At 37.0% G+C, this 15,069-nt stretch overlaps 1 protein-coding gene across 1 annotated transcript in view; it reads left to right on the top strand.

The window, feature by feature from the left end:
* Nucleotides 1-15,069, top strand: part of DDX46 (DEAD-box helicase 46) — a 73,654-nt gene that overhangs the window by 41,444 nt on the left and 17,141 nt on the right. The window contains exons 14-18 of the mRNA XM_025994884.2: nt 818-982; nt 1,494-1,656; nt 11,506-11,699; nt 13,424-13,561; nt 13,880-14,029. Of these exons, the coding sequence (XP_025850669.1) occupies nt 818-982; nt 1,494-1,656; nt 11,506-11,699; nt 13,424-13,561; nt 13,880-14,029 (810 nt within the window). The remainder of the gene's footprint in view (nt 1-817; nt 983-1,493; nt 1,657-11,505; nt 11,700-13,423; nt 13,562-13,879; nt 14,030-15,069) is intronic.

The raw sequence follows: 15,069 nt of genomic DNA, 5'->3' as shown, positions 1-15,069 counted from the left end.
ATTGGGGCAGCCCGGGTGGCTTGGCGGTTTAGCACTGCCTTCAGCCCAGAGCCTGATTCTGGAGACCCGGGATCGAATCCCACATCGGGCTTCCTGTGTGGAGCCTGCTTCTCCCTCTGCCTGTGTCTCTGCCTCTCTCTCTCTCTCCCTCTCTGTGTTCTTATGAATAAATAAAATCTTAAAAAAAAAGGAAATCATCATTATTATTGATTATTCGTTATTTCTATTTTTCTTGTTTATTCCAGTCATAATAAGACTCCTAGAATTTCTCCAGGGATCTATAGAGGTACCTATATCCTACTCCCTTAGCAATGTGTTCGCTTTAATTGTTCTCTTTGTTTCTGTTGCTCCTATCAACCTCTGACACATAATATATATCTGTCTCTCTTCCTTAGAATGGAAACTCCCCGAAGACAAATTTTTATTTCTTTTTATTGAATATTCCAAGCACTTAGAGTGATGCTTGACACATAATAGTTGCTCAACAAAAATATGTTGAATAAGTGAAGGAACAGTGATACAAAGAGAAAATAGTTGTATTCCAGATAAAATTTTAAGATTAAGAATATTGAATTTGTGAATTAGGGGTGAGATGAGTGAAAGAGAGTAGTGACAGGTGGCTCTTCCATCTTTGCCCTAAATTTGTGGGTAACTCTAGATGCCATTCTTAGGAGGGGGAGACTGAGTGGAACAATGAAAGGTAACAAGTTTCAAAGTCACTGAATAGATGTTCTCAAATTTTCCTTTTACTTGGTTTTGACATTGTATGGTTTTTGGAGACTATACTCACCATATTTATTTGCAAATATGTTCTCAGGTCATGCGCATTGTGGATAATGTCCGTCCTGATCGACAGACAGTTATGTTTTCAGCTACTTTTCCCAGAGCTATGGAGGCTTTGGCTCGCAGAATCCTGAGTAAACCCATTGAAGTGCAGGTTGGAGGCAGGAGTGTGGTTTGCTCAGATGTAGAGCAACAAGTGGTAGGTACAGTCTTTAGGAAATCCTCAATTCCCTGTGTGTTGTTTAGACAGTATATAATCCTTTGGGGATCATTGTGATGAAGGCACATAATTTCTAATGTTAAATAGGATACAGTTACTGCCATTAATATTTTATCCGATAAACTTGAATATGCTGTTCCTTGGAACTGCGTGTTTAAAATACTCTTTTTAGTTCCTCCCACCAGAAGAGGTGGGGCTAGTGGATGGAAATGTTATATACCAATCTTACTCTTTAAGTAATAGGATATAAGGTCAAGAGGCAAGAGAGAACTAGATGATCGTTTGCCCACATTTGCAAGCCCCTTCTCTCAAAGTTAGAAATTTTTTTTAGTCTAACTGGTCTATCAGCTAAAATCAGTATTTTCCTACCCATCCCTAAGGATATAGCAAGGTATTCTCAGCCATTTGCCACAAATAAAATGAATATTTTTGTTTTAGAGATGTATTTGCATTTTTACTCCCTTAACATGGTGCAATTTGATATTTTCAGATTGTGATTGAAGAAGAAAAGAAATTCTTGAAGTTGCTTGAGCTTCTTGGCCATTATCAAGAATCAGGATCTGTTATTATATTTGTGGATAAGCAAGAACATGCTGATGGTCTTCTGAAAGATTTAATGAGAGCATCTTATCCTTGCATGTCTCTTCATGGAGGTAACGTTTAGTGAAATACCTGTTGAGTACTTAATTTGGCCAAGCACTATTGTGTTCTGATAATATTTACTGTGTGCTGTAATGGAGAACCAGATTTTGTATCATCTTTCTTAGTTTTTACTCACAACAACTCTTTGGGAAGGGTAAGCATTATTGTTCCATCTTAGAGATAAAGAAAATAGACAAAGGTACATTGGTTTGATTAAATCATACAGCCATTAATCAGTTGGGGAGAAAATGAACTTAAAATTTTCTGTTTTATGTTAAATTGTTTCCATTGTGTCATGCTACTTAGATGTTTTCATGATTAGCATTAGATCTTTAATTGAAAGTAACGTTTCATTTTGGTGTAACATCCCCATTGTTACGTGTATGTGGGACTTATAATAGAACACTAAACATATGAAATAGAGACGATTTGAATCACCCTCATTAACTAAGTGTTCTGGCGGTCTGTGACTTTGTAATGAACTACCCCAAAATTTAGTGGCAACTGTCATTTAATTATAAATCTGTACTTTGGATGGAGCTCAGCACGTACTGTCTAGTTGCTGTTTCATGCTCTTATCTACTGGGATGGCTTAATTGAGACTGGGGATCTATTTCTAACTTGCCTTAACTTATATGGCTGGCAAGTTGGTTCTGGCTTTTGACTGAGCTCTGTCAGGCTGTCGGCCAGGGGTCATGGCTCTTTCCTTTGCGAACCTCTCTGTGGACTGCTTGGCTAGAAGGTAAGAATGAAAAGCTGACAGACCAGTTAAGGATGATACTGGGAATTGGCAGAACTTTCATTTTCACCATACTCTGTAGGTCAGAATAGTCCCAAGAGTGGCCCAGATTCAAGGGAATAGATGGATAGACTCCAGTTCTTGATGGGAGGGTCAGACCCTTTATAGAAGAGAATGTAGAATAGGCCATGCTTTTGCTGTCATCTTTGGGAAATAAAGTCTACCTTACCATGTGCCATTGTGGATGTAATTAAAAGGGCTTTGAGCATATGTATTTGGTTAGCTTTTAATGTTTGAAAATGCCTCATATTTTCCCCCTTTTTTTTGTTATTGGGATAAAATATACATTACATAAAATTTACCATTTTAGCTGTTTTAAAGTGTATAATTTGGTGGCATTAAGTATATTCACCATGCTGTGTAATACTACCACTCTCTACTTCCGGAAGTTTTTATCATCCCAAACACATACTCTACCTATTAAGTGATACTTCATTTCCAACCCCACCCCCTAACCTAGGCAGGGAACCTGTATTCTACTTTTTCCATTTATGAATTTCCCTGTTGTAGGTACTTCACACAAATGGAATCATACAGTATTTGTCTTTATATGCCTGTTTTTTTCACTTAGCATAATTGTCTTTGAGGCTTATCAGTGTTTTATCATGTATCAGAATTTTCAATTTTTTAAAATAAGTATTTTAATTCTAGCATAGTTAACATACATTGCTATATTACTTTCAGTTGTACAATATAGTGACATAGCAATTCTGTACATCACTCAGTGCTGGTCCTAAGTGTACTCTTAATCCCCATTACCTATTTCATCCATCCCTCTACCCACCTTTCCTCTGGTAACCCTCCGTTTGTTCTTTGTAGTTAAGAGCCTATTTCTTGGTTTGTTTATCTCCTTTTTTTTTTTTCCTTTGTCCATTTGATTTGTTTCTCAAATTCCACGGGAGTAAAATCATATGGTATTTCTTTTTCTGAGTTATTTCATTTAGCATTTTACTTTCTGGGTTCATCCATGTTGTTGCAAACGGCAAGATATTCTTTTTTTGTGGCTGAACAATATTCCATTCCAATCACGCCACATCTTTATCCGTTCATGTATTGATAGATACTTGTGCTCTCTTCTAGGATTTTTCTGGTTTCAAGTCTCACATGTAGGTCTTTAATCCATTTTGAGTTTATTTTTAAGTATGGTGTAAGAAGATACTCTTTTTTTTTTTAACATTAAAAAATACTCCATTGCATGCATATACCACATTTCTTTTATTCATTCATCTCTTGATGGACTCTTGGGTTCTTCCTGCCTATTCGCTGCTGTGAATAATGCTATTTTGAACACTGGGTATATATGTTGAATTTCTTTGGGTATATACCTGCAAGTATTGCTTGGTCATATGGTAAGTCTATTTTTAACTTTTTTTTTTTTTTTTTTTTAAGATTTTATCTATTTATTCATGAGAGACAGAAAGAGAGAGAGAGAGGGGCAGAGACACAGGCAGAGGGAGAAGCAGGCTCCATGTAGGGAGCTCAACCTGGAACTTGATCCCGGGACTCCAGGGTCACGCCCTGGCCTGGGCCAAAGGCAGGCACTAAACCACTGAGCCACCCAGGGATCCTCTATTTTTAACTTTTTAAGGAACCACCATACTGTTCTTTACAGTAGTTGTACCATTTTGCATTTTCACTAGCAGTGCAGTAAGATTCCAGTTTATTCACGACCTGGCTAGCACTCATTGTTTTCTCTTATTTTGCTAGTTGATGTGAAGTAGTCTGTCATTGTGGTTTTGATTTGCATTTCCCTAATGACTGAGATTGAACATCTTTTTATGTGCTTATTTGGCTTTTGTATATATTCTTTGGAGAAATGTCTGTCCTAGGCTTTTGCCCATTTTTAATCAGCTTTTTTTTTTTTTTTTTTTTTTTTCATTTCATTGCTGAGTTGTAGGATTTCTTTATTCTGGATAGCAGTCCCTTATCAGATGTACAATTTGCTTGTATTTTCTCATATTCAGTGGGTTGTCCTTTCACCCTTTGGATAGTGTCCTTTGATGCACAAAAGTTTAAATTTTGAAGTTCAATTTATATATTTTTTCTTGGGGATGCCTGGGTGGCTCATCAGTTAAGTGTCTGCCTTTGGCTTAGAGCGTGATCCTGGAGTCCTGGGATTGAGTTCCGCATCGGGCTTTCTGCATGGAGCCTGCTTCTCCCTCTGCCTATGTCTTCTCTCTTCTCTGTGTTTCTCGTGAGTTTAAAAATAAAATCTTTAATATATATATATTATGTATATTTTCTTTTATGCCTCTCTTTTTTTTTTATTTTTAAGATTTTATTTGAGAGAGAAAAAGAGATAGCAGGGGATAGGCAAAAGGAGAGGGAATCTCAGGCAAACTGCATGCTGAATGATGAGCCCATTGCAAGGCTCAGTCTCATGACCCTGAGATCATGGCCTGAGCCAAAATCAAGAGTCAGATACTTAACCGACTTAGCCACCCAGGCGCCCCTGTTGCATGTTCTTTTGGTGTTATATCCAAAAGACCAAAACCATTGCCAATTCCAAGGTTATGAAAGTTTTCCCTATTGTTTTCTTCTGTGAGTTCTAACATTATAGCTGTTTAGTTAATTCATTTTGAGGTAATTTTTATGATGTATATAGGTCCAGCTGCATTCTTTTTCATGTTTGTATTCAGTATGTCAGCCCCTTTTGGTAAAAAGACTGTCTTTTTACCCATTGTAGAATCTTGGCACCTTCATCAAAATCATCTGACCATTTATCTGAGGGTTTATTTCTAAGCTCTCTATTTGATTATGTTGGTCTGTATGTTTGTCTTTTTTTTTTTTTTTGGTAAGATTTTATTTATTCATGAGAGACCCAGGGAGAGAGAGAGAGATTGAGAGGCAGAGGGTGAAGCAGGCTCCACACAGGGAGCCTGATGCAGGACTCAATCCCGCAACTCCAGGATCATGCCCTGGGCCGAAGGCAGGTGCTAAACCGCTGAGCCACCTAGCGATCCCATGTATATTTGTCTTACACCAATATCATTTCATTTTAGTTTTGATCTTTTTACATTTATTTTATTCATTTTTTATTTTTTAATAAACTTTATTCCCAATGTGGGGCTTGAACTCATGACCCAGAGATCAAGAGTTGACTCGGTGGGGAGCCTGCTTCTCCCTCCCCTGCTCCCCTTCTTGTGCTTTCTCTCTCTCTCTCTCTGTGAAATAAATAAAATCTTTTTTAAAAAAGTTGACTGTTCTACTGAAGGAGCTAGCCAGGCACCTGTTTACATTTCTTCTTCTTTTTTTTTTAAGATTTTTATTTATTCATGAGAGACACAGAGAGAGGCAGAGGCATAGGTAGAGGGAGAAGCAGGCTCCCCACAGGCAGCTCAATGTGGGACTCAGTCCCAGTACCCTGGGATCACAACCTGAGCCAAAGGCAGTTGCCCCATGTGCCCCTACATTTCTTTTTTTAATAAACTTTTTTTAGAGCAGTTTTAGGTTCACAGCAAAATTGAGCAGAAGTTAGAGTTCCTATATATCCCTTGCCCTACACATGCAAAACTTCTCTTCTGTTGCTATCCCACACCACAGAGGTACATTTCTTAAAATTGTTCAGACATAATTGTCACCCAAAGTCCATAGTTTACATTAGGATTCACTTTTTTTTTTTTTGTAAGATTTTATTTTTGAGGGACGCCTTGGGAGGCTCAGTGGTTGAGCGTCTGTCTGCCTTTGGCTCAGAGAGTGATCCCGGAATCCTGGGATTAAGTCCTACATTGGGCTCCCCTTTAGAGAGCCTGCTTCTCCCTCTGCCTATGTCTCTGCCTCTGTCTGTCTCTAATAAATAAATAAATAAATAAATAAATAAATAAATAAATAAATAAATAAGTAAATAAATAAATAAATAAATAAATAAAATCTTTAGGGAAAAAAAAGATTTTATTTTTGAGTAATCTCTACACCTGATGGGGGGCTCAAACTCAGGTGGATAACCCCAAGATCAAGAGTTGGATAGTCTACTGACTGAGCTAGCCATGGGCCCCATTAGGATTCATTCTTGGTGTTATGAATTTTGTGGATTTGGACAAATTTATAATGACCTATATCTAGGAGTATAGTATCATAATGTATTATTACTCACATAGAAAATACTACCATAAAAATCCTCTGTGCTCTGCCTGTTTATCCCTCTCTCTCCCTGTCCCTTGGCTGCCACTAATCTTTTTACTTTCTCTACATCTTTGCCTTTTCTAGAATGTCCACATTTACATTTAGTCATTAGGATAAATAGGCAGTACTGACATACATTGATGTTTTATTTTAGCCCTGTTAATGTCATCATCCTGGAAATGTTTGGGTTGCCATTAGCTGCAAAGCTTTTAGTCTAGAACTTTGTCGTCCTCATTTGGAACATTGGGCTTGGCTTTCTTTCCCTGGATGATTTCTCCTCTGCCCTATGTTTAGTGGGGTTTTTTTGTTTTTGTTTTTGTTTTTTTGTACTTTTAAATTTAAATGTTTTTATTAACACAGGTATGTCTATGTAGACCTTGTGGCTAAAAGCAAATACTTCTGTTTATTGTGCATGTAAGATTTATGTTTTAGCTTAGACTTTTTTTTTTTCCAGTTAGTTCGTAGTGGAACAGTGCCTGACAACCACTGATATGTTCTCATAAGAATATTTGTAAATGTAGGTCATACATTATGCACTTGTTTTTTTTGTTTTTTTGGTTTTTTTACTCAATGTGATGACTTTGATGTCCACTGAAGTTATTGGACTATTTATTTTTATTGCCCAGCACTGTTTATTATGGATATACCAGTGTTTGTGTCCCTTCGTTTGCTGAAGGCTCATTTGGGTTTTTCCCAGTTTAAAAATTTTTTTAAATTTTATTTATTTTTAAAGATCTTATTTATTTATTTGAGCGAGAGCACGAGCGGGGAGAGAGACAGAGGGAGGGGTGAAAGAGAATCTTGGAGCAGACTCCCTGCCAAGTACAGAGCTGGACACGGGGTCAAGTTGAGGACCCCACCATCATGACCTTAGCCAAAAACAAGAATTGGCCACTCAGCTAACAGCCACCTAGGCACACCCTGGGTTATTCCTCGTTTTTGCTAATAGGAATAGAGCTGCTACTGAATGTGCAACTACAGGTTTTTGTGTGAACATAGTTTTCATCGCTGTAGGGTAGATAACCAGGAATGGGATTGCTGGGTAAGTATGGTAAGTGTTTATCTAGAGGGGATCCCTGGGTGGTGGCTCGGCGGTTTCGCGCCTGCCTTTGGCCCAGGGCGCGATCCTGGAGTCCCAGGATCGAGTCCTGCGTTGGGCTTCCGGCATGGAGCCTGCTTCTCCCTCTGCCTGTATCTCTGCCACTCTCTATCTCTCTCTGTGTGTCTATCATAAATAAATAAATAAATAAATCTTTAAAAAAAAAGTGGTTATCTAGGTATGGTTTTCTTTGTTTTTATTCTACTCATGGTTCACTGAGCTTGTAGATTCTGTAAAATTTATGTTTTTAGGACATGTTTGGGAAAATCTTGACTATAATTTCTTAAGGTTTTTTTTTTTTTTTCCTGTGCTATTTTTCTTTCCTTTTGAGACTCCATTATGTGTATGTTCAGCCCTTTAATACTGTCACATCTTTGATCCTTTATTCACTTTTGGTTTTTCTTTCTTTTTTTTTTTTTTAAAGATTTTATTCATTAATTCATGAGAAACAGAGAGGCAGAGACACAGGCAGAAAGAGAAGCAGGCTCCCTACAGGGAGCCCTTTATGGGACTCGATCTCAGGACTCCAGGATCATGCCCTGAGCCAAAGGCAGGCGCTAAACTGCTGAGCCACCCATGCATCCCTTCATGTTGGTTTTTCAACCCTTTTTTCTCCCCTCCTTAATTAAGGTTGGATTGTTTCTTTGACTCCAGTCTTCAAGTTCACTGTTTTCTTTTTGCCATCTGCTGTTAAGTCTATCCAACTCTCTCTCTTGTATTTTCCTGTTTCTCTAATTAGATTTCCTAGCCATCTATTTAAGTTTGACTTCCCTCCTTGGCTTTCTAGGGCCTTTCCTCAAGCAAAATCTTTAAAATAAATAAATCAAATCCTTTAAACTCAGCGAGTGCCATTATTATTCTATATTATCAAAAATTCCAATTTCTGCTTATTTTTAGTCACTCTCTTGTACCTTCAGTTATTGGTTTTTTGTTTTTGTTTTAATACTTTTGTTAGAATTTATAGTTTTTATCTGTAGATGGGTTGGTCCAATAAATAGCTTTTCCTACATTGAGGGAAATGTATGTTTTTTCTTTTCTTTTTTTTTTCTTTTTTTAAGATTTTATTCATTGATTTGGGAGAGAGAACAGGCATGAATGGGGGGAGGAGCAGAGGGAGAAGCGGGCTCCCCCGCTGAGTGAGAAGCCCAACCCAGGGCTTGATCCCAGGACCCTGAGATCATGACTTGAGCCGAAGGGGATGCTTAACCGATTGAGCCACCCAAGCACCCCAAAAATGTGATGTGCTGTTTTTATAAGTAAGGACATCCCCCCCGCAAATAATCCCTTGTCTGTACTTCTCTTCTCTTTGGTCAGAATTACATCACATGCTTATGCCTAAATCATTTGTAAACAAGTAGAATGACTAAGGTACTCAAAGTGTTGTACTGGGACTCCTGAAAGTCTCTGAGAACTTCAGGAGTTAATGAGATCACAAGTATTTGTGTAATAACTTCACTATGTGGTTTGCCTTTTCTACTTTAGTTCTGTTAGGAATGTATAGTGTTTTAAAAGCTTCATGGCATATTATATTTACACCAGACTGGATGCAGAGATATGACATGCCAGCTATCCTCTACTAAGCCAGACATTAAAGAGATTTACAAAAATGTGAAACATCTTAATAAATTACTATTATGGAAGGGTTATTTTTCACGAAATTTTTAAAATTTATAATATGTGCTTTATTTTTATTTTTAAATAGGTTAAAAATACCTTAAATTATTTTCATTCTAGTTTCTTTTTTATAGGATTTATTTATTTATTCATTCATTCATTTGACAGAGAGCACAAGCAGGGGGACAGGGACAGGGAAAAACAAACTTCCCCACTGAGAGTGGAGCCTGACATAGGGCTTGATCCCAGGACCCTGAGATCATGAACTGAGCCAAAGCCAGATGCTTAACTGACTGAGCTACCCAGGTGCCCCAGTTCTAGTTTCTAATAAATTAAATATTGATAGAGATACTTATGTAGGGATCCCTGGGTGGCGCAGCGGTTTGGCGCTTGTCTTTGGCCCAGGGCGCGATCCTGGAGACCCGGGATCGAATCCCACATCAGGCTCCCGGTGCATGGAGCCTGCTTCTCCCTCTGCCTATGTCTCTGCCTCTCTCTCTCTCTCTCTCTCTGTGACTATCATAAATAAATAAAAATTAAAAAAAAAAATTTAGAGATACTTATGTAGAGCTCTCGGGTTTAATCCTAATTAATTTTAAGACTTGAAAGGCATCCTTAGCACAGAAAGTTTGGGAGGGGTTCATTCACCTCCTAAAATGGAGACGCTCTTCTCTGGTTTGATATACATTGACCATGTGTTGGGTGAATTTTTGAACAAACTTGAGGTTATGTTTGTTTATTTTTTATTTTTTTATAAAGATTTTATTTATTTATTCATGAAATACACGAGAGAGAGAGGCAGAGACACAGGCAGAGGGAGAAGCAGGCTCCATGCAGGGAGCCCGATGCGGGACTTGATCCGGGTCTCCAGGATCATACCCTGGGCCGAAGGCAGGCACCAAACTGCTGAGCCACCCAGGGATTCCCGAGGTTATGTTTAAAAGGAAGAGGGTTAATTGCTGCTAGGCAAGTATCCCATATACTTAGCATATCATATTCATTTCACGTAATAAAGCATATGCAGTTGACTTAGGTAGTCAAGATACATTAGTCTAAAGTAAAAGTTTTTGTACTTTATAAATTTAATTTATATTAATACTGATTCCATTTTTCTTACAAGACTTTTAGGTTCAGTGTTGGATTCCACTTGTTTTGATATTAGATCCAAATATTTTTTTTAATTCGGTCTCTGAAGAGTACATTTAAATTTTAGGTAATAATATTAATTAACATTGATGCATATTTAGATGCTAAGTTATTCTCTGTGTTTTAAACTCAGATCTTATGTGAACCCTTAGAGTATCTCCTGCTGCAGAAATGAATTTCAAGGTTTGAGAATTTACCCCATTCTGTTTTTTTTTTAAGATTTTACTTATTTATTCATGAGAGACATAGAGCGAGAGGCAGAGATACAGGCAGAGGGAGAGAAGCAGGTTCCTTGCAGGGAACCTGATGTGGGACTTAATCCCAGGACCCTGGGATCATGATGTGAGCCAATGGCAGTAGCTCAACCAGAGTCACCCAGGTGCCCCTCCCCATTCCATTTTGTAATTACTAGAAATTTGCCGTCATAAAATCAATTTGTGATCTGAGTATCTTGTCATAGAACATTTTAGCATTTTATCACTCATCTGGAGGCTCTATGGGTACCATACTTAAAAGAGATCCAATTGGGTGTTTTTTAACCAGTGGGTTTCAAACTGTATTTAAAAGGAATGTATAATCACCTAAGTATCTTAAAGTGCAGAACCGGATTCAGTAGTTTGGTTAGGATCAAGTTCTACATTTTAACAACATGCCATGTGATGCTGCTCTGGTCCTCGGACAGAAATAGTAAGGCTCTAATAACCCATAGGAGGAGAAGGATGTGAATCCTGTTAGTGTAGGCTAAGTATACCTGCCTTTTCTTCTTTTACCTCTTAAACAGGTATAGGTTAATGAATCAGAGATGGGGCTTCTGCAGTTACAACCCGTATACACAAGAAAGGGGGCAAAACAAGGGCAGATTTAGAAGATTCATAAATTAAATGAGTTAAAAGCAGTAGCCTTTGATCTTGCCATTAAATTCCCTTAATATTTTATTTTCTCTGTTGAGTTGGTGGACTTGTGGGCAGTTTAAGTTGGATTTATTCTCTACTGTACATTTTTACTTATTTCTGTGTCAGAGGAAATGAAAAATTTAATTTCATTGTGTGGTTTTATAACTTTTTAAAAATTTTCTTGCAGGCATTGATCAATATGACAGAGATAGCATCATAAATGACTTTAAGAATGGGACGTGCAAACTTCTCGTAGCTACTTCTGTTGCTGCCCGAGGTCTAGATGTGAAACATCTGATTCTTGTAGTAAATTACAGCTGCCCCAACCATTATGAGGATTATGTGCACAGAGCAGGACGGACTGGAAGAGCAGGCAATAAAGTAAAAATAATTTTTTAAAGTTGATTTCCATTACATTAAAATATAGGTTTTTTTTTTTTTTTTTTAAGATTTTTAAGGAGTAGATAATAGGAGTTACAGGAACATTTTGAAAATGCTCAGTCATCAGAGTATGGGGACTAATTGATGTTCATCATTTCTATGTATAGTATTATTAAAATTATCAGATAACTAGCCATTCTGTTTTGGCAGATAGTGTTATGTCTTCTTTTAGGATTTTTTATTTTACACTACCTAAAAATTTCTGCCTACACATGTACATGTATATAGTTTGGGATCTTTCATTACTATTTTTAAAATGTGGGATCATAAAATATACTCCTCCCCGAAACTGTCACCCTTTTTTTCATTACTTCCCTGTCCCACTCTGTACACTATATATATTACTTGCTGTTTTAACTCACTTATGGTCTGGTAAGTATATATAGTCTAACTCACTCTTTTTGAAGGTAGCAGAATATTCTGTTGTTGGAATCACTGATGATGATATATTTGATATTCCAACCCTGAACATTCATACTGAAGCAATAATATTAATAATAATAGGATATACTTATGGTTTATTGAATGCTAGATGCTGTTCCCTGTGATATACATATATTGTCTCACTTTATCCTCATAATTTCCATTTGAGGTAAATGATATTACCCCATTTAATAGATGAGAAAAGCTAAGGCACGTGGAAATTAAATTAGTTGCCCAAGCTTGCATAGCTAATAAGTAGTGATGGCTTTTATTCTTTTAACCTGAGTTATTTTGTAGATTTAAGGAAGTGTATAAAGGGGCATGCAGTAAAAATTACAGCCTTTTTGGTCCACATACAGTCTTTGTCATATGGGTATGGGTGGGTGTGTGGGGGTGTGTGTGGGTGGTGTGCAAACCTCAAAGAAGAAGTGATACCAGTCTTAGCTCATGGACAGTACAGAATCAGGCCATGGGTCAAATGTGATAATTAGATATTCCTGAAAATATTAAGCCATGTTTTAAAATTTGTAGCACTTCTCTGATAGAGGCAGAGTATATTGTAGAGATGACTGATTGTGGTGTGCTATTCCCCTACTCCCAACTCTAGCTTTTGTCTTGCCTGAACCAAAAAGCTCCTGGAGACATGTGAAACCTTTAACTTTGGAGAACCCCAGGGAGATGATGTAGCTGACTTCATTTCTGTATATAAAAAATTTTTGTATGTGTGTATATATGTATATGTGTATATATATGTGTGTGTGAGTGTATGTATACATACATATATACACACACACAAATGTTTTTATATCTTTTATTGGTCTTAAAAACTATGTGGAGGAAAAATTATGTGGAAAGATACATCCCTGAAAATATGTAGAAGTTAGTTGGGGTAGAGTGGTGTTGTAGGTAGTGTAGGAAAGGAGTGCAAACAAAGGGGAAAAATAATGTATTATATTAAAATTTATTTCTATGACAATGCAGTTTTGCATTTATGTAAAATCATATATTTCTACTTAGACATAAAGAAATTAGAAATTTTCTGGTTTCACATATATTTAGATATTAAACTTGGACATTTCACTCTGAGGGGTTAAAGAATTTAGTAGGACTCTTCTGTTGTTTAAAATTATTTAATAATGAAGCCAGTCTTAAGAGGGTTTATTAGGTGGGTCAGATTCTATCTTGTGATCTAAATTAGGGTCATGTTGTTAGTGTCTGATCTACTTTTCATCCTTCATTAGGGTTATGCATATACTTTTATCACAGAAGATCAAGCTCGCTATGCCGGTGACATAATTAAAGCGCTTGAATTATCAGGAACTGCAGTGCCTCCAGATCTGGAGAAACTTTGGAGTGATTTCAAAGATCAACAGAAAGCTGTAAGTTTTTTTAACTCCCATTATTTTTATGCAGCTCATTATTGTGTTCTAAACTTCGAATATTTAATACTTGTAAACTTTGATAGAATTATTTTATCTCTTTAGGGAGGTGGGAAAAGGAGTGAAAACAAAATTCTCTTTCTTCAACTCAGTGTTTGTATAATCTACATAGAGTTCTTTTGTTGTTGTTCACACACTAGATGAAGTGTTTTTTGTTATATTGGTGTGCACTACCTTGAAAAATATTTAATGACTCCTAAATTCCTGAACACTGAGGTTTTGTAGTATGAAATTAACTTTTTTGTTTTTCCTTGAAAGGAAGGGAAAATAATTAAAAAGAGTAGTGGGTTCTCTGGTAAGGGATTCAAGTTTGATGAAACAGAACAAGCTTTGGCTAACGAGAGGAAGAAGTTGCAAAAAGCGGCTCTTGGTCTGCAAGACTCAGATGATGAGGATGCTGCAGTTGATGTAAGTGTCGTTTTTCTAAGCCCCATTCTTCCCAGTTGAAGCATTTGTTGCTTTCATTCTGGAGGTCTTAACATTTGCTTGTTGAGAAAGCCAGTTCTTGCAAGCCTTTCTGGTGTGTGCCCTTCCCAACATTTTCTTTCTCTCTCTCACTCTCTCCCTTTTCTGTCTCTCTGTATATTCACGTATGCTCTACCCTATTTATGTATTTTCATAAAATGAAGCCATACTTGCCTTATAACCTTTACAACAGTCTTAAGTTGAAATCTACTCATTTTAGTAAATTCATTCTTGCTTTCTTTTTTTTAATACATTTTATTTTTAAAGATGTATGTATTTGAGAGAGCAAGCAAATAGGAATGGCAGGAGAGGCAGGAGAGAATCTCCAGCATACCCCCTGTTGAGCACAGAGTCCAATGCAGGGCTTAATCTCACGACCCTGAAATCGTCCATGATCTGAACTGACTGAGCCACCTAGGTACTCCTAATTCTTACATTATTCTTTGATGGTTATATAATATTTTGTTATATGAATGTCCCACAGTTTAATGAATCTGACCCCTAATTTTCAATATGTGGGTCATTTCTACATATTCATATTTAGAATATAAATATACTTTATTATCATAAACTGTACTTCAGTGCTTATCCTACATTTAATTTTGCACATTCATTCAGATTAAGTTTTGAGGTTAAGTGTGTAAATGGTATTGCTAGTCTAAAAGGTGTATCTGATTTGGTTCTCAAACATTGTTAGATTGTCCTCCAGCAAAGTGAATACCAGTCTGCATCCCCTCTAGTTGTATGAAGAGTACCTGGCTCCCCATGTCTTTTTTTTTCCCCCGTGTCTTTAATAACATTAGTACTAATATATATTTTTTAAATTTTATTTATGTATTCATGAGAGACACAGAGAGAGAGGCAGGGACATATGCAGAGAGAGAAACAGGCTCCCCATATGGAGCCCAATACTCTGAGATCATGCCCTGAACCGAAGGCAGATGCTTAACCACTGAGCCATAATATTTTTATTTTTTAAAACT

This window comes from Vulpes vulpes, chromosome 12 (genome assembly GCF_048418805.1).
Source record: "Vulpes vulpes isolate BD-2025 chromosome 12, VulVul3, whole genome shotgun sequence".
Classification (NCBI taxonomy): domain Eukaryota; kingdom Metazoa; phylum Chordata; class Mammalia; order Carnivora; family Canidae; genus Vulpes; species Vulpes vulpes.
The sequence above is the reverse complement of the archived record's forward strand: the minus strand, read 5'-3'. Positions and strand labels throughout refer to the sequence as shown.